The sequence below is a fragment of the Dermacentor albipictus genome, chromosome 1 (assembly GCF_038994185.2).
Source record: "Dermacentor albipictus isolate Rhodes 1998 colony chromosome 1, USDA_Dalb.pri_finalv2, whole genome shotgun sequence".
Taxonomy (NCBI): Eukaryota; Metazoa; Arthropoda; class Arachnida; order Ixodida; family Ixodidae; genus Dermacentor; species Dermacentor albipictus.
The window spans coordinates 44,320,503-44,339,440 of NC_091821.1; the positions used below are offsets into that span (position 1 = coordinate 44,320,503).

An 18,938-nucleotide genomic window follows, 5' to 3' on the forward strand; every position below is an offset into this window, starting at 1 on the left:
CATGCGCCTCGTGCATTTTCTTGTTTACATGGGATCTAGCGGCTGGAAAACGTATCATATGATCGCAGTTTGGCCACATAATGAATGTTGGTTCTGAAAGATGGTGTTTTCTGGGAACATATGAACCGGTAAAAATTGAGCTTAACTCTATAGGGTCATTTTTTATGTTCTCAATTGCGAACGTTGACGGCAGAAAAACGTACATAGCGGGAACGTATTGTCACGTGGTAGTGACGTTAAATGACACAGCAGCAGTACTGTGAAAGACAAAAGTAGCTTTTATTGGGCGAACCTGTGCCCACAAAACAGGCTACACTTAAAGCACAACGATAGCGGCGAACACAGTCGGCGATCGTCGAAAATCTGATCAGCGGGTCAAGCGCGTCGGCTTTTATAGAGCAGTCGTCGAATGTTCCAGACTAATCGTTCGGACCCGCGTGCCTTCCACAAAGTTCTACACCATTCGCGTTACGCGATGAAATCAGATAACATAAGGTTCGGCGACAACAAACAGCGGATAGAAGCATCGATAACTTTCCAGAAACTTCGGATACATGCAGGCGCGTCCCACGCTGCGTGATTACATTTGTTAGGTGGTGAAACGTGGTTGCCCGATACAGATAAGTACACGTGTCAGTATCACCGAGGTTTTGCTGTATTTACTCGTTTGGGTCTGTTAATAGCTGTAAATGTGACAAAACCACATAGGGCATTCAGGTGCTTCAATGAAAACAAAGAAGACTCATTGAACTCGTGTCCCCAACCTGTTCACTAGATGAAAAAGAAACTGAAGATTGCGTTGAGCAGCTTGGCCTACGAATATCAAGAACTCGGCCCAAACTGCGACCTGTAACAAGAGGTCTCAGCACCTGAGATAACTTTCTTTTCATTTGATACATGTATATTTTTTTTGTTTGAAGATTACAAAACCCAACATAACGTATGATGCAAATAAAATTCAACTTTTGAGCCCCTGCTATGTAATATATAAGAAAGCTGTACGTTTTTAACAAAATACATAACATGCTGATTCACAACCTTTGAGCACTGGTTGTGTCATTTGACACCATAAAACTTTGTTGAAAATGGTAAAATTAAATTTTTTCTTTTTGTGTCATGCTTCCGAGAGCGTCTTCACACTAAATATTTCAAGCAAAAAAATATCTGCCTGCTGAAAGTGTTATCGAAATGATTCTTTTCTATCTTGCATCTCTTACAAACTTGCGATTTCATGCACACTGTGTTGCACTCACAGACGCTAAACTCGCCTCAAGCTTTCTGTTCGATGCCTCCAAAGTGAGTGAAGTCCATCTGTAATGCTGTAAAGAAATGTCTGACTGAGGGTGGGATCGTACCTCTGTTCTCCAGCACAGCAGCCCAGTGCTCTTACCATCATGCCGCGATCGCACGCATACTTCTCTAATGCCAAAGTCACTGTTTGAAAAGCCTGACATGTGCATCATGTGCCAGTTTCTCGCATTCTTCTCTCATGACGGCCAGCACGTTGAGACACTCGTTAGACTGCACTGCCTTTGGGATGAGCCCACACTTGTCAGAGGAATGTGATGCCTACAGAGTGGATGATGTATGCTCTGCAGGTGAACATCAAAGGGTTAATGCTGTCACAGTAACCCTTTGACTGCCATATAGGAGTCAACTACCTGGGGGCAGGGGATTCATTGTCCCCACCAGGAACTTCAAGCTAAGCCCCTCTTCCACCTTGCTAGTACTAAAAAAAATTTGGAAGTGTGAGGGGGGCCCTGGAAATTTTTTCAAGTGGTAGCAAGAAATGGAAAAGAATCTATTTTGTAAGCAGGCATTCTCAATCCTTCAGGCCCTCATTTTCCCTGTGTATGACCCCGGCAATATGGAGGTGCGGCCTTTTCTTGCACCAAATGACTGTCGTTTTAAAGAAGGGGCAGATAATTTTTGTCTGTGTGGGGGTTATTGATGTTTGGCCAGCGGTCACTTTGGACAGCAGAAATATAATGGGTTCGCATCGGTGGACTGTATACAGAAGGGGTGCGGCGGTGCACTCCATCAAGCCCTACGTCTTCGGCCCCACATCACCCAGGTTACTTTCTTGATGTGTAATGTGGAAGGAGTGTCGTGCTTTCATGTTGGATGCAGGAGCAGATTGTTTACTGCAGTAGTCCGCTTCATCGGATCCAATGTTATTGACTGGCATCATTGGTCTGCTGTCAAGTAACGCTAAATCGACTCGTGCGCAAGGACTAGCTGATAAACTATGTTATGGAACTTCTTTTTCTTCTGTTTTCATAGTTATTTTCTATTACTCCTGTACAGTGTAGCCCATTCCAGCCACCCTACACGTGGGGTGGGTAACATGTTAGGGGTCATACCAAACCATGTTTTTCTTTTGAATGTCCCACTATTTGTCTTCTGATTTGTAAATTTATTCCTTTCTTTTTTTTAGTGAATTAGCATTAGGAGTGTCTTAAGTATATAAAAGTGCATGTCAAGTGTGAAAAGCCCGTCACGTGGTAGAGGTATATGTGCGGAGCTCCATTAGTAAATCGGGGTAAAAAGAGAAGACAACAATTAAAGAAGATAGTTTTCATGTCACCATATTGCCTTCTCGGCCTCTTTCTTCACATAAGTCAACAGGATTAATACCTGAACAGCCAATCATCAATGTCATGGCCACTGGAAAGAAGGCACTCGTCATACCATTGTTTGCCGGAGTACCCAACGACATTTCATTGGACAAATGGCTGCAGCTTTTCGAGAAGAGGAAGAACACTGCTTCGTGGACAGAACGCAACATCATTGGACACTTCAGTGCTTCATTGACCGTGGAGCATTGTGCTGGTACATCACCGAGGTTTTTGGATATTAAAGATGAGTTGTGGGAGAAGATAAAGAATGGAATGCTTGAATGCTTCACTAGATTTATGGCGGATTGGTTCTGTGAATTCATCCTCTACAACATCAAGGAGAGGAAAAAGTGTCAAAAGCTATAACAAAGAAAATAGTCAGCTGGGCCACTGCGCAGAACTGAAAGAGAGCTGAATCATATTAGGATTGACTGATGGCCTTCCTGCGAAGTTTGAGCTTGCTCTTGCTGTGTTTACCGTCTCCACTCTGAGGCAGTGGTTGCCAACAGTGCTACAAGTAGAATCGTCAATTCACTGAACAGGAACGCAATATTAGTCGTGCAACTGCCGAAAAATCGCTCATGATGTGCAGCCATGAGTGGTAAACTGACTGATGCCAGTGCAATTGAGTGCTCGTGGTTCGAAGACTGACTGTGAATACTGCGTCGCTGCTGGCCTTTGATGTCAGATGCACTGTCACGATGAGTGTCCACGCCGAGCCTGTGTCTACAACCTAGCAGAGTTTCAGGGATACGGAGACAACGACCCAAAGCATAAATTCGTTTCGGAGCTCTCGTTGATGGAGAGCCAGTTGGTGCAACGCTTAGCCCAGGAGCCACTATCACGTGGATCAATGAAACCATGTTCCGTAAACTAGAATGACAATTAATGAAAAACTCCTGCATCAACATAGAGCAAGTGACATCTCCACATAAAACTTTGGGTTGTGTATTTGTGAACTTGGGCATTGATAATTTGACAAAGAACATGGAAGCACACGTGCTCCCAGGCATGCGAACTGAACTGCTGCTTGCTTTGGACAATGTTTTGTTTTTCAACCTCTCTATCGACCTCAACACTTTGACTCATCTTCAAGGCCGCCAGGTCCTACAACAACACAGACCATAGCTTAAAGGTGAATACATCCAACTTGCTCCGACTCCTGATATCTCCTTCAGTCACAAATTATGATCGACTCTCAATAAATGTGTGAAATTTACATAATTTTGTGCCATTGTGCTGGAGACTCGCAGAAAGCAAGTCAAGGTGGCAGACTGAATGCACTGGCAGACGGAAAGCAGAATCTGTGCATTTTATATAGTGACCTATTGTAATTACATAGTAATTAAATATTCATTTATTGTACAGCCAGTCATGCTATGTTTCTTCATTAGTAATATTAAGGAATTACATGCACTTGCGTGCAATTACACTAGAATTACACAGTTTAATTATTGGGTGCGAGCATTACAACAAAGGAAAAGAATGATCTCTCTCAATTACTGCCAGAATGGCACACTTAAAATGTTGTGTCAAACGCTGCTCTGCCTTCACCAAAACGGTCGTCAGAAGCGATACATTTCACTCAGAAGTGAAATCGATGTACCTTAGGAGAGCATTATAATGTTCAATTTACTCAAAGCCTAAAGTTTGTTGTGTAGTCCTTACAACCACTGCACAGAAATGGCAAAAATGAGTTGTGTCCAGAAATGTGTATGCCATGACTAAAGGGGATAGGGAGCATCCTACACAAGTCTCGACAAACCGCACTACAACACCTTCTTGGTAGGAACGATGGCATTTTTTCTAAAAGTCAAACCAACATTATGTCTATCTTGTCAAAATAGCACTGAAACCTACTGACTAACAACGCCCCCATGTATTGAGCACCTTATCAATGCTCGCAATCTGACACAATTGAAATCAACAAGCAAATTGATGCTCTTCTAGCACAACGTGTGATCAGACTGTCTTAATCACCAATGCTGCACCTGTTATTCTTGCAGAAAAGAAAAGAGACGGTCGTATACACTTGTGCGTAGATTACATGAAGTTAAATGCAGTAACAGTGCTAGACCACCAGCCTATACCTCGCATTGATGATGTTTTATTTATTTATTTATTTATTTATTTAGTACATGCTGCAGACCTTTCGGTCCAAGCAGAGGGGCAATAGAACGTATACAAACAAAAGAGAACAAATTAAGAACAAACAAATACAAATTTATACAAATTTTAGTCACAATGTGTCTGTAAACTGTCGTTCCAGTCTGATACTGTTCTGGGAAAAAAAAGAAAATTTAAACGTGTCAGTTCGAGCATAATAGGGTGTTAGTGAATCCGGATGATGCTGTCTTGTTTGCCGTGTTATTGCAGGCGTTATATAAGTCGATGGTTTAATTTCAAGCCTGTTGTTGAGAAGAAGGGAAAGGAATTCAAGTCTTAGCAGCTTTCAGCGTGATTCAAGAGTAGGTATGGAGTTTTCTGTCATAATTTTAGAGGGAGAGTCCAGTCTTGCGAATTTATTAAATATAAACCTGACTGCCTTTCTTTGTATTTTTTCAAGACGCACGATATTTGATTTAGTATAAGGATCCCATGATATACATGCATACTCTAACTTTTGTCTAATAAATGTAAAATAACACACTAATTTCACATTAGGAGGGGCATTTTTCAGTTTGTGTCTTAGGAAACAGAGTTCGCGGAAAGCAGAAGAAGAAATATCATTAATGTGCATGTTCCATGACAATGTGGAAGTAAAAGTAACACCTAAGTATTTGTTATTGTTAGTTTCACGCAGAGCTGAAGAACCTAGCGTATAAGAAAAAGTTAGTGGGCTTTTTTTCCGAGTAACACGAAGAAATACGGATTTATCAGCGGTAATAAACACACCCCATTCATTACACCACTTTAATATGTTACTTAAATTCTTTTCGAGGACAGTCTAATCATTCTGACAAGTTGTATCACTGTACAAAATACAATCATTGGCAAACAGTCTAATTTGCACACCAGGAATTGTGGTTTTAACAATGTCATTTATATACATTAAAAACAGTAAAGGCCCCAAGACTACCTTGGGACACCCCTGATGTGACTGGGAGAGTGGCCGAGCTATGTTCACCTATTGTAACGTACTGAGTGCGTTTGCTCAGGTAAGCAATAATCCAGTTTATGAAAATGTCAGGTATGCCAATAATTCTAAGTTTGAAGATTAATTTGTCGTGCGGAACCTTATCGAAGGCTCTTCTGGAATCTAAAAATATTACATCTATTTGGCCATTATTGTGATAAAGCAAATGAATGAATCACTGATTGCGTTAATAATGATAATAATGATTAATGAATAATACCAATTGCGTTACAGTCGAATAACCCTTTCTGAAGCCATGCTGAAACTCCGTGAGCACATTGTTTTCAGCTAAGAATTCTTTTATATAGTTTGCCACGATGTTCTCCTAGAGCTTGCAGCATTGTGATGTCAGAGAAATGGGACGATAATTTTGTAATCTTAGTCGATCTCCTTTTTTAAATATTGGAACAACTCGGGCCACTCTCCATTCATCGAGCAGTTGTGCCGACAGCACAGACGCAGAAAAAATTCGTACAAGAAAGCTGGCAATAAGTTCAGGATAACGTTTTAGAAAGATGTTTGGGATTTCGTCAGGGCCACAAGAAGCTTTGGTTTTTAGGTTTACCAACATGTTGACAATTCCAGCATAAGAAATAGAATCCACATCAAATACCTGTTTCACTGGAAGCATAGTAATGCAATCATCTGACACTGCAAAGACACTTTGAAAATACTCATTAAAATGTTGTGCTATGTCTTCGTCATTAGTTATTGATGTGCCCTCAATTATTATCTGTGAAATTGGTTTCTTTCTTTCCTTCATATGGTTCCAAAATTTTGTAGCATAATTTTTAATTAAGTTAGGCAGAGAGTTGTTATAATAGTAACTCTTTGCAGCAGTCACCTTCTGTTGAAGAGAGTTCTGCGCCTCTTTTATTTTAACAGAATTACCATGCTTTCTTTTTAACCTTTTTACCTTGCGTTTAATATGAATAACATCGCGTGTCATCCAAGGTGTGTGTTTGCGAACTTTTTTTTTTTTACTAGGGGTGAATTGGTTCATGCAAAAGTGGCACATAATTTTGAATCAATTCCACAGAGAACTGGCATCAGTGCTGATAAAATCAACAAGACAGTTTTCCATGTGCTCCATGATGGACACATCATCGGCATGAGAATCTTTGTAGCTAAGCACTGAGGAATAGTGCGCCATCTGTAGAACTGGTAAGGTAATGCTCACTAGGCGGTGGTCGGAAAGTCCCTCTTCAATACAAACAAAATATTCCGAAAAATCTTTGCTAAGAAATACCAAAATCGTGAATGGAACTGCAAATGCCCTGTATGCGTGTCGGCTCGCGTGCCACCTGTTTCAAGTTATAACGCAGCATAATGTTGAAGACAATGTTGGCGTGCTTGCTGAACGCGTTTCCAGTATTAAGGCGCTCCCAGTCAATGTTCGGTAAATTTAAGTCACCTGCCAATATAATCTTATTCTTTCTGTGCCTGTTCATTTCATCATCTAATTTTTGTAAGTATTCGGGAGTAGTATCCGGTGGTCTGTATATGGCGTAAACAATAAAGCTGTGACCCCAAGAACTTATCTTGATGTGCAAACATTCAATCTCAGGGATATCTTCCAAGAGATGGGCAGAAATGCCATTTTTGATCAGGACGGCAACACCACCACCCCTGGTGCGCCTGTCTTTTCGGAACACTGTATAGGAAGGAGGAAATATATCGTCACTTATTTCATCATGTAGCCAAGTCTCAGTTAAGACAGTAATATGAGGATCATGTTTCAGTAATAAAATTTCCAATGCATCAGTTTTATTTTTAATACTGCGGGCATTGACATTAATCAGTCTGAGCTGCTTATGTGGCCCTTGAAGAGCACGTCAATCCTGCGAGTTTGTGGAATGGTTTCGCTCGTTTGCTGTGGGAATCCGAAGGGAGCTTTGGGGAATTTGTACGCGTCTGTTTAGGGATTCATCCCAATAAAAAGTATCCCTGCCAATCTTAAGCTTATCATGGATCAATGAAGCTCTTTTTTTAAGCAGCCGGTCTTCTTTACAACTGTCCCTGAGGAGTTTTCTTTTTTTAGTGTGGAAGGGAAATAATCATTCTGAATGTAGATGTCAGGCCCTTTAAGTTTCTTGCAGTTTGCAAAAATTGCTTTCTTTTCACTGTAATCCTGAAGGTAAATTATGACCGGTCGGATTCCTTTGTTTTTTCCTAGCCTATGTATTCGACCAATAGACTCACATTTCATACCCAGCTTGCCTTGGAATACTTCCTTGACGATCTTTTCCTTCATCATAGATTCGGTTTCGTCGGCTAACTCCTTTATCCCGTAAATAATCACATCGGAACGCTTGCTACGGTCCTCCAAACTAGTCAATTTTTTTTGTCTGAAAAGTCATCACTTTCTCTAAGGATTTCAGCGTGGTTTCTACTTGACCGGTCTGAACTAGGGTTGCAGAAGAATCAGGGAGTTTAGTTTGCACGTCCTCCAGAGTACATTGTAAGCTGGCAAGTACACTATTTATGTTCCATAACTGCACTTTCATTTCAGTTACATCTGTGAGGATAGCTTTTTGGCCTTCAAGCAGTTGGTCATACAGTTCCTTTTGTGTCGGTGCAGGATTTGTTTCTATATCACCACAAAGAAGTAACTGGCACACCTGCAAACACTCGTAAGCAAGGCTAACACACTGTTTGGGGCACGGTAGGACCACAATGCAACGATGGTCACTGATAATTCTGCTAAATGTCACAGAGGGACCAACCTGCACAACGAAGAGCAGGTGCCTGGTCAGCATCGTTGCAGTGCCGGGTCCTCCGTGCCCACTGAAGTTCAAGCAGCAGAGCGGTTCTTTTATACAAGCGGCTGTCGATGACGTCACGCTGCGCTGACCAAAAGGTGTCGCTAGAAGCTCAGAGCCATCAGAAGTTGACGGTGCGAAATGTTCGTTGGTTCGCACGCACTCGCTCCTATCGATGCTGATATGGTGATCCACGTAGTGCACGTGGCTAGTCGTTGATACGGCGGCGGCTCCCAGCAAAACCTGCATAACGAAGAGCAGGTGTCTGGTCAGCATTGTTGCAGTGCCGGCTCCGCCGTACCCACTCTGTGCTAGACCATCTGGGAAAGTCCAAGTATTTTTCCATGCTAGAGATCACCTCAGGCTACTGGCCTGTTCCAATGGATCCAGATGACATAAGGAAGGCAGCTTTTGTTAAGTTCACTGGTTGTTACAAATGGCTTGTTATGCCATTCGGTTTGAAAAATGCTCCCGCCACATTTGAGTGTGCCTTTAAGTACGTTATAAGGAAACATTGGCTACGCAGTGTTGCAAACTGCTTCTGATGTTGTATATTCTAACACCTTCTCGGACTATATAACACACCTTGATACGGTTCTGTAAGTTTTTGAACATGAAGGAATTAAGATAAAACTGAAGAGAAGTGCCAGTTCACATAAACCTCCATTGATTACTCTGGATACTGGGTCTCTGATGGCACTGTAATTCTCAAACAAAACAATGTGGACGCCATCCTTTAATTTCCAAGACTGGCATGTCTGAAAGAGTTTGTGTTTCCTTGGAATTGTTAATGTTTATCGCTGTTACACTGCAAAATTTCAGTGACATAGCTTTTGCACTGACCAAACTACTAAAGAAGGACAAACAGTGGATGTGGATTGCACATTGCGAACTTGCGTTTTCACAGCTGAAGAAAAACAATCGCGTAGAAACCAGCTGTGCCCATATGTGACAGCTCTAATCCATGCATTCGTGATGCTTCTAGCAAAGGTATTGGTGCTGTACTGAAGCAGGTGAACTATTATGGTAATTAACTCTGCCATTGCTATTGTTGATGCCGTTGACAAGTGGCACTGTTACTTACACGGAGCATCATTCATCATTATAACTGACCATGCTGCATTGCAAAGGCAAAAAAAAAAAAACATCAAATACCATCAAGGATATTTATTTTGGTAGTATTTAAAACTTCCCGTGTATGATGTTAATATCAAGCATCAAAAAGGCACCAATAAAAATTGAAGCCGACGCACTTTCCTGGAACCCCATCTTCCGTCAGCCACGTACCCAGGATTTGGGGGGGGGGGGGGGGAGCAACCCTAGGTAACATTCCTGTGCAAATGAGGGGGGGGGTACCTTTACTAGTACAAATGGGAAAAGTGCCCACCGTTCACCATAAAGATGCGTAAGCCTGCAAAAGAGAAATTAAAAAAGGTGTATCTCACAGGTATACGCCTGTGAGGTACCTCTCCTTTGCTTGACAAACAAGGAACCACATCACATGGACTCGCGCAGGAAAGAAGCGCAGGAAGAACACTGCCAAGAACAAGTGAACAGGCGAAAGTGTAAAATTAAGTTTTCTAGTGGCGCTTTTTTTTTTTAATTAGCTCTGGAAGAAACATAGAGAAATATATTACTGTGGTACTGTAACAGTTCTTTTGGATCCCTCGTTTACTGTTCTACCAAGTTAAGTGCTAAAACTGACTTGTATTGTTATTTGGAAAGTTGCATAACGATGCGTCGCCGCCAGTCCCATACAACTGCGTAGAGTACTGGGCGCTGCAGTTCTAGACGTACTGCACCCACCGTGGAAGGTTAGAAAAACACCCACATACGCATAACAGAGAAGTGGCTACGTCAGGGGGTTAGATTGATAATGGTAGAAGCGTCATTCAAAACAAATGGAATTCTTCTCCACTCCTGGCGGCGTTTTCTCAACTTCCCTTTTGACTAAAAAGTTGTTGATCCATAAATATTTTCATAAACATGGTTAAATTTGTTAGTTTTCGTTTATCCTTCCTGTTTGGCTGTTGCCTTGGCTCTCTCCCTTAGTAGATCGCTTAATTTCTCAACTCCTTGCTACTCTTATTTCCAGTTGCCAATTTTGCATGAAAAGTGCTGTACAATTAGGGAAAAACCAGACAGAGTAACAGGTGACATTGATATTGCTTAGGGGTATAACGGTTATTGTAGGTTTGATGATTATTTTATTTTCCACCTTATCTAACCTATATCACAGGTGTATGGTTCCGAAGATCTGCCAGCGCCGCGGCGAGCCATCACTCTAGGAAATGATAGAGCAAAAGAAAAGGTTAAACGCAACTGGCATTGTCTCTGGCTACAAATCGTTCCGTGAGCATACAGACAAGCTGACTACAAACTGAATCCCTTTCCTGGTCCCTGGATCAGTCTAAGCAAAGAAGGTTAAACTAACGAAGCAACAGCGATGCGCATGCCCGACCGTTACAATAGATGGTGACAACTAGATGCATCTCAAGTTAATCGCGCTGAGAAAACTGGCCTTCGGACCCCAGGAGATGCTGATAACTAATGAGATCCAAAAGAAGTAAAAAAGGCAGCAAAATGTTGACCGCCAAATTGCTGTAAAGTCTCAAGATTGCTTAGGCGGTGCTTTAGGAGTGTGTGTGAGCAATGATAGTGCAGGTGAGGGGAAGTATGCAACTTAGTTTCAGGGGGGGTGGAACCGCCCCCCCCTTCCCCCTGGGTACATGTCTGGCTTCTGTCATGTCAAAAACTCCCAGCAGCACCATCATGACCACCCATCTTAAAGACATACAATTGAGAATGGTATGTTGATTGTAAGACACAAATGAATCCGAAAAGGCCGCATGCCAAGTGCCCTGCGACCTAACCTTCTTCAGAAAGCACACAACCACTTTGAACATGTGAGTGAAGAAAACATTGAGGCTACTTTCACAACAGTATTACTGGCCTGATATTATAATATAACCAACACGTCAGAATATGTTCGCCTTTGTGGTATTTGCCAATGCTGCAAAAGGACGAAGAGCAAGAGGTTTGGATCTCTTGAGAAATTACTACCAGCTGAACAAGCCTTTTGATCTTCTTGCTTTGAACACCATTAGAGGTTTTGTGGGATATGGCTCATCAACGCGATTTATTCATTTGGTCGTGGACCACGCCACCCATTTCATTTGGGCTTTTATGCATAAGAATGAAACTTTCAACTTCTGCATCTCGTGTCTGAAAAGTGTTTTCGTCACTGGGAAACCTAAGAAGTTTCTTTCCTATCGTGGCACTGGATTCACCACCGGAAAATACAAACAATTGATGAAGTACAATAATATTCACCAGCTGTTTATGTCATCACGACACCCTCAATGTAATGGCATGACTGAATGCATCAATCAAACAACTGCTACCCATCTCTGCTGCAAAATCAACAAGAAACCTCGAAGACCATGGATGCAACTTCTGCCTGATACAGTGGCACAATACTCATAGTGGCCGAGGCAAGATAACATTCACTTTTCGCGGTTCGCTGAGCCCAGGCCCCCTCCTGGAAAATCATGGCATTACGCCTATGTACTGCCAGATTTTTTTCGCGTGCTAGTTTCGTGGATATTTCATGCTACACAGAAACAGTTTCTTCGTTGTTGCTTTTTTCAATGCAAAGTTCATCAGGAGTTTACAAATCCCTTCATCTGTCAAAGTGCAGACGAACCTGCTACGCTGATTTGCCATGGCTGTCCTGCCAAGGCAAAGCAACCGTGCACCGAGACATTTGCTCCACTTAGAAATTGAACTTACAAGTTTGGGTGTTATTATGACCTTTCTGTAGATAGTAAAACAAGTACACAAAGTTAATTTTTGCACAAATTGCTTATTGCGAGGTAGGGAATGTGCTGATTCTGCCGCGCACATCAAGTAACAAAACCTGAGTCGATGTGTACCATGTTGAAACAATATTATGGAGCATACAAAGGCACACAGACATGCACACAGCAGAATCTTAGCAACTAGTGGCTGTTGAAATCCAATGACGCATCCTTTTTGCTGTCTACCAAACACAGAAAGTCATCTTCAGTTCAATTTAATGCACTAGAAATGTCACACCTCTGGAGGATTCTGCAACTATTGCCTGCGGGAGGGCATTCCACGCACCATTGACCCATCTTGCAATGTCTCCAAGTGTCGCTTTAAGACGATCCTGAACGTTAAATGGCAATGTGGTTAGCTAGCTTGCACGGAGCTTTTTTTTTTGTAAGAATTGGTTTCATTTATTAGCTTGAGTAGAACTAGTTACGATTGTAGCACGCATGCCAATTTGAATGCACTTCTTTTTTTTTTTTTTAACGTGCGTGTTAGAATCGTGCGGGAGTAGCAGTCAAAGGGTTAAAAAATAGAGGTGGACGAATAACAACTTTTTTTAATACGAATTGATTATAAATAGTAACTATTGAATATGGAATGAATATCGAATGGTGAAAAGCAGATGCATGTATTTACAGCAAAAAATTACGCCTGTACTGACTAGTGCAAAAATGATAGCTTATTATCAGGGACAAGGGATCAGTTTTAAATGCAACATTATAATTTTCATTAAAGAACTGCTTGAACAGCCTCTAAACATCTTTAAGCCTAGTTGCAAACAAGCCTACCAGGAATTAAAGGGTGTTGTATGACTAGCTTTCCAAAAATGCTAAATAAGTGGTTGGCATTTATTTAAGTAAAGAAGTTGCAGAAAAAGGAAATGCTGCTGAAAGACTTGTGCCGTAGACACATGTAGAAAGGCCCATTGCAAAAACGGCACTGGTCATAGTGTAAAAGACATAACTGCTACATGACTAGACTGCCAAAATGACTAAATGACAGACTACAAGCAATAAACGAGAAGAAAGGGGGGTTAACCGAGGGGCCCGATTTTATTATTCATATCACAAGAAGCCAACAAACACTGACACCAAGGACAACATAGGGGAAATTACTTGTGCTTAATGGGTATTTATGTGTCCTAGTAGAACCCTGAGAGTGTTAGCCAGCGCCACCACTCACAGCACAAGTAATTTCCCCTATGTTGTCCTTGGTGTCAGTGTTTGTTGGCTTCTTATGATAAGACTACAAGCAAGAATAACAGCTATCATGTAAGCTTCTGCTGTGAAACCAAAAATAAAGATTACATTGCCCATTTTGTTTCTGCATTGCTTCGAAAGCTTTTGTTGTTTACCTTCTGATAATTTGCGAGACTTTGTTTAGGAGACTGAGAACAATAACCAGGCTTAAACAATCTGTAGTGGCAAAATATTTAGTTAGTTTAGATTATTCAAAAATACTGAATAGTTCCTTTTTCAATACAAATAGTTAGTGTGTAATATTCTATTTCTGGTTGTAACTTCGAATATTTGCCCACCCCTATTAAAAAGCTGAACCCTGACTCTTCAATTTGTTATATTTGTAAATTATAACAATGTGATGCACAAACTACATACTCAGCTGCCTGCAGTGAACAGCGTATCTATATTTATTTCCAAAAATTTGTCATTTGTTACTGCACTTGGTGTGTTATAAGTTTATGGAGCACTTTATGGGTATTAAATGTTTTTATCTCATTGTCATGAGAGTTAAGGTTGTCAATATCCATTCAGGCATCAACAAGAGTGATTCTGTATGAGCAGTGAATCAAAATTACATGCTGAATATACATTGCATGACCCTTTTAACCTATTTTTTGTGATTTTTAGTTATTTAATCTAGCTGCAAGCAAATGGCAAAGATTGTGCCTTGCTTGTGAACAATATTATGTGAGGTGCAGCCACAATAAGTATGTCGCTTGAAGTGTATGGCTAAACCAGGAAACTTGTAATGACTAAAGGCCTCAAGCACACACTCACCGGGCATGGTGATACGTGATGATGCCTCATTAAATATTAACATTATGATGTGTTTAAGATTATTTATGTGCAACATTTTTCAAGATGAACCTCTAGCCCCCAAGATATGGTGAAAGTAAATCAGTTCCAGCTCTTAGCACACACTTTCTTTCTTTGTCTTCTTCTTGTTGCTAGTATGATTATTAAAGTGTTGTATAACTTTTTATGTTCATTTTAGGTCTTTGTGGATGTGGCAAAGGCTTCTCCTGAAAACCTTGAGCGGCTTTCAGAAAGCGGCCATCTGGAAAGACTGGTGAAAGAAATGGACAAGAATGATGTCTTAGTTCAGCTGAATGCATTAGAAGTGCTGACTGAGCTTGTGTCTTGCAGCCATGGTTTGGATTATCTTGAGCGTACTGGCATCATATCCAAGCTCCGTCAGAAAGCTCTCAACATTGGTTCTGACCCACTCGGTAACTTTCTGGGCCCAGGTTTGTGTTGTCTTCTTGTGTCAACCTTTTTAGTTGCCTTTCTATACTACACTAGCGCTCTCCTTTACCCCTTATGTCCCACCAACTAGTCCATCAATTTACTGTTCTAGATCACTCGATCATTCAGCCTGCCATGGTGCATATTCTTTATTTTTAGCTGCTGTGTGCACCAGCAGAAAGGGAGAGGAGGAGAAAGGTGCTTTGGATAGGAAGTTGAGGAAATGCACCTTTTTGTGCTGATGAGAGCTGTAAGGGAGCTATTTCTTTATGCATGTAGGGACGAAGGGCAGCCACATTACACTGCATATGAGGATGAGTCGAAACATCTTGTGAATGTCTAACATGGTGGTGGCAGGTTAGTATGCCATGTCAAACTGCACCATGTTCTGCACATGTATATTATTCATCTGCGCAGTATGTGAAAGTGTGTTGATGCGCACCAGAAAACTGTGTAGCCTTAGCCGGTTCCACCTATATATTGAGGTCAAAATAGAGTCATAAGGAGGTATGTAGCAGGCTGTTGTGGGCTTTTCTTCATGTATTGTGTGACCAAAGCTGCACTTGTTCTTTAACACACTGGTGGCTGAAGGTACTTTGTTGCCACTTATTATGTCTTGGCCTCTTTTGTTTCAAATGTTGCAGCTGCATAGTACAGGCATCTTTTGAAACTGGGAACAAGCAGGAAATCTCGCACGATGATATATTGGTGCACGCTTTAGTGTCTAGTAACTTATTTCATGTTCATGTGTTTTATTAGCATGTCCTAAAGTGTCATGATGTTATTTCAGGAGTGCTAAAGTTTTTTGGCAGCATGGGTGTGACCAGCCCCCAGCGATTGCTGCTTGACTATCCTCAGGTGCTGGGCTTTATCTTTGAAAGTGTGCAAAGTGACGACCCAGCATGCCAGGTAGTTGCTGCAGAAACAGTGGGTATCATCAGCTCCACCATTCAAGGAAAACGTGTCCTTCAATCACATGGTGGGTGCTGCTCATGTTTTTCTATGTTCTTAACAGTGCAGCAATGAGATTGGAACATGCCTTGATAAGATGCATGGTCACTACACATACGGGCTACTACGGGCCTGTAATATTTTCCTGAATGTGATTTAGTGAGCAAGTACAGTGTGTTTAGAACATCCAGTTGTGGTAATCTTGGCTGTAGACCAACCAAGCAAGCTGACATAATCCGATAGGGGCCAGAGTTTAAGCGACCAGGCATAATTGTGACCCCCTCCCCCCTCGATGGACAGTACAGCCAAGTGTGAAACAGCCGCGTGACACGTACACAAGATGACTGTCAGGTGGTACGTCTGCCTCGGCCAGGCAAGAGTACATCCCCGAGGTGACGTCACAGTCATTCCCACACAAAGGCTCCTCTGCATCGATGAAGACACAACAGTCACAAAAAGAAAAAAAGGGGGCCTGCAGCATTCTCTCTTCATAACCGTATACTGAGTAAAAAATTGTTTAAATAATGCAATAAGGGGAAGATCCAGGGTATCCTGGATCTTCCCTTTGTGTTGCTTGCTGCAGACTCGGTACTGTCAGCTGGCATGTTTTGGAATGAGGACCGCATGGCTAGTCACAGGCATGAAGCAGTACATTGGTCCCCTACCATTTAATTAGGAGTGTTCAAATAGCAAGATTACTTAATTGAATCAGTTACGAATATTTGAGAATAACTACCTTTAAATAATTATAGAATACCAAATATTTTCTCATTTCTAAACAATGTGAAATACTTAGGGTAAAAAAAAAGAACTTGTTTCCATCATTTGATACTGTACATGTAAAGTTGTTCAGAGGTTGACTTAATTAATCAACTGATGAGTTTGTAGGTAAGGAGAAACTGAAAGGTGATCATACCTGGTACACCATAACAATGACAGCAATGAAACACATGAATGGCATCTCACTGGATGTTAAAAGAGGGAAGTGTAATACTATATCACCACACATAGCTTTAAAGGGATGCAAACATGGTGACAATGCCCGAACATGTAAGAAATTGCTTTGCCTAAATTGATAAAACAAATTCATAAGCTATAAAGGCGGGACGTCCTTATTGAATGACTGGAAATTATAGAGCCGAAGTTAGCAACTCCATGTGTTCACAGAGCAGCAAGTGCCTCTATGCAGTAATCGCAGCTCCCCTCCAGCTGAATCATTCGGAACAGTCACCATATGCATCTGCCTTTCTCACTGTAGACTAATAAGTGTTGTTATACCTTATATTGAACTTAAATGGATATTTGACTACTTATTGTTTGTTTTTTTTTTCATTTTATTTTGCCCTCCTGCAATAGTCCCCATAGGGATTGGCAGTATGTAATGACTGAATGAATGAATGAATGAATGAATGAATGAATGAATGAATGAATGAATGAATGAATGAATGTAACTTCTTTTTTGTCTCCATGCCCACTATAGTCACAAAATCTGCATTCGTTATAGTGTAGAATGCCGACATGGTTGGCATACGTGCTTTGAAAAGCTGTGTGCAGGACACTGTAAGCACAGTGTACAGCATGCTTTGTATTTCAAAGTTAGATTAAAGTGCAAACAGTGAAAAATGAATGTGCCACACACATTTGTTTCCATGCTTGCCTAAAAGCTTGACATGGGCAGGATTCCTTGTCATATGCTAAGTTCTGGGTCCTTGCAGCCCGTGAAGCTGAATATGATTGAGAAGCTGTTATAAAATGATAAGGTTTGATAAGATGATGGAGACAGCTGGTGTACAGTCGAAACCCGCGGTAACGAAATCCCGAGGGAACGAAATTCTCGCCGCAACGAAATATTTTCGGATCCCCGGCAAACAGCCATAAGAGCCAATGCATTTCCTATCTGTCGACAACGAAACTTTTTTTGTAGCAATCCCTCATCAACGAAATTTTCTGAAACGACAGTCCGCAAATAATCTACTCATGTAACACTAGTTGTGCCCGGAAACTGCTCAGATGCATTCGTTGTGCGCTTAAATTGCATTAACTACCGCCACAGCACACTTGCGTGGCTGCCGCCATCATTGTTTACAATAAAAAAAGCCTCGCACCACCTGTCGTGACAGACGACAGCGATGATGATGATGGTGGTCGTTCGCCCGTGCGAAAAACAAAACGGTGAGCGCTGCGGCTTTTCCAGACGTTGACAAGGCGGTGTTTGCATGGTTTTGTGAACAGCGTGCCAACAAAGTGCCACTGTCTAGCAAGAGTTCTTCAGCAGAAAGCGCTGGACTTCGCATGCATTCTCAGGCAAGCTGATTTTAAGGCTAGCCCTGGCTGGTTGAGCCGTTTCAACGTTTCAAAGCCCGCCACGATATAGTGGCCAAAGTCATTTCCAGGGAGGCAGCAGCCGTCGACCCTTTGACAACGTTGTCGTGGCTGCTGACCAACAAAGAAGTATTGGACCAGTACAAGCCCTCGGACATTTACAACGCAGATGAGACGGCCTTATTCTACGAGATGCTGCCATCGAAGACCCTGGACTTAAAAGGCCAGAAATGCCGCGGGGGGAAACACAGCAAGCAGTGTGTAACAATTTTGTTGTGCACCAACATAGACGGCACAGATAAACGGCCACTGCGTGTAATCGGCAGAAGTAAGAAGCCCCGCTGCTTCAAGGGAAATCGTCGGCTGCCTGTACAGTACACCGCGAACCTGAAGGCATGGATGACCCGGGCCATATTTGGCAGCTGGCTCGAGGCCTTCGATACGGACATGCGGAAGGCAGGCAGATCGGTCTGCCTTTTTTTGGACAATTGCAGTGCCCATCATGTCGATGACGTGGAACTGGGAAACGTGCGCTTGGTTTTTTTTCCACCGACTGCACTTCCGTGCTGCAGCCGCTTGATCAAGGCGTCATTCGTAGCGTCAAGTGCACCTACAAGGAGAGGCTGATTCAGCGTCTGCTGCTGAACCTCCAGTTGAAGCTTCCCACCGTAGTAGACATGTTCATGGCGCTTGAGATGGTGGCCACCGCATGGGTTGCGACGTCGCCAGCCGTGATAGCTAATTGTTTTAATCATGCCGGCTTCATTGCCACTCGGTAAGCATCATGCGCTGATCCAGTGGCATCGCA

General features: G+C 42.0%; 1 protein-coding gene across 5 annotated transcripts in view; it reads left to right on the forward strand.

Moving 5' to 3' along the window:
* The window catches only part of LOC135906237 (26S proteasome non-ATPase regulatory subunit 5), a 79,525-nt gene that overhangs the window by 18,640 nt on the left and 41,947 nt on the right, over positions 1 to 18,938 (forward strand). For all 5 annotated transcript variants that reach the window (XR_010565678.1, XR_010565677.1, XR_010565675.1 and 2 more), the window contains exons 4-5: positions 14,607 to 14,859; positions 15,648 to 15,836. Coding sequence is in view for 1 of the 5 variants with exons in the window: in XM_065437537.1 (XP_065293609.1) it covers positions 14,607 to 14,859; positions 15,648 to 15,836 (442 nt within the window). In the remaining 4 variants the exon portion in view is untranslated. The remainder of the gene's footprint in view (positions 1 to 14,606; positions 14,860 to 15,647; positions 15,837 to 18,938) is intronic.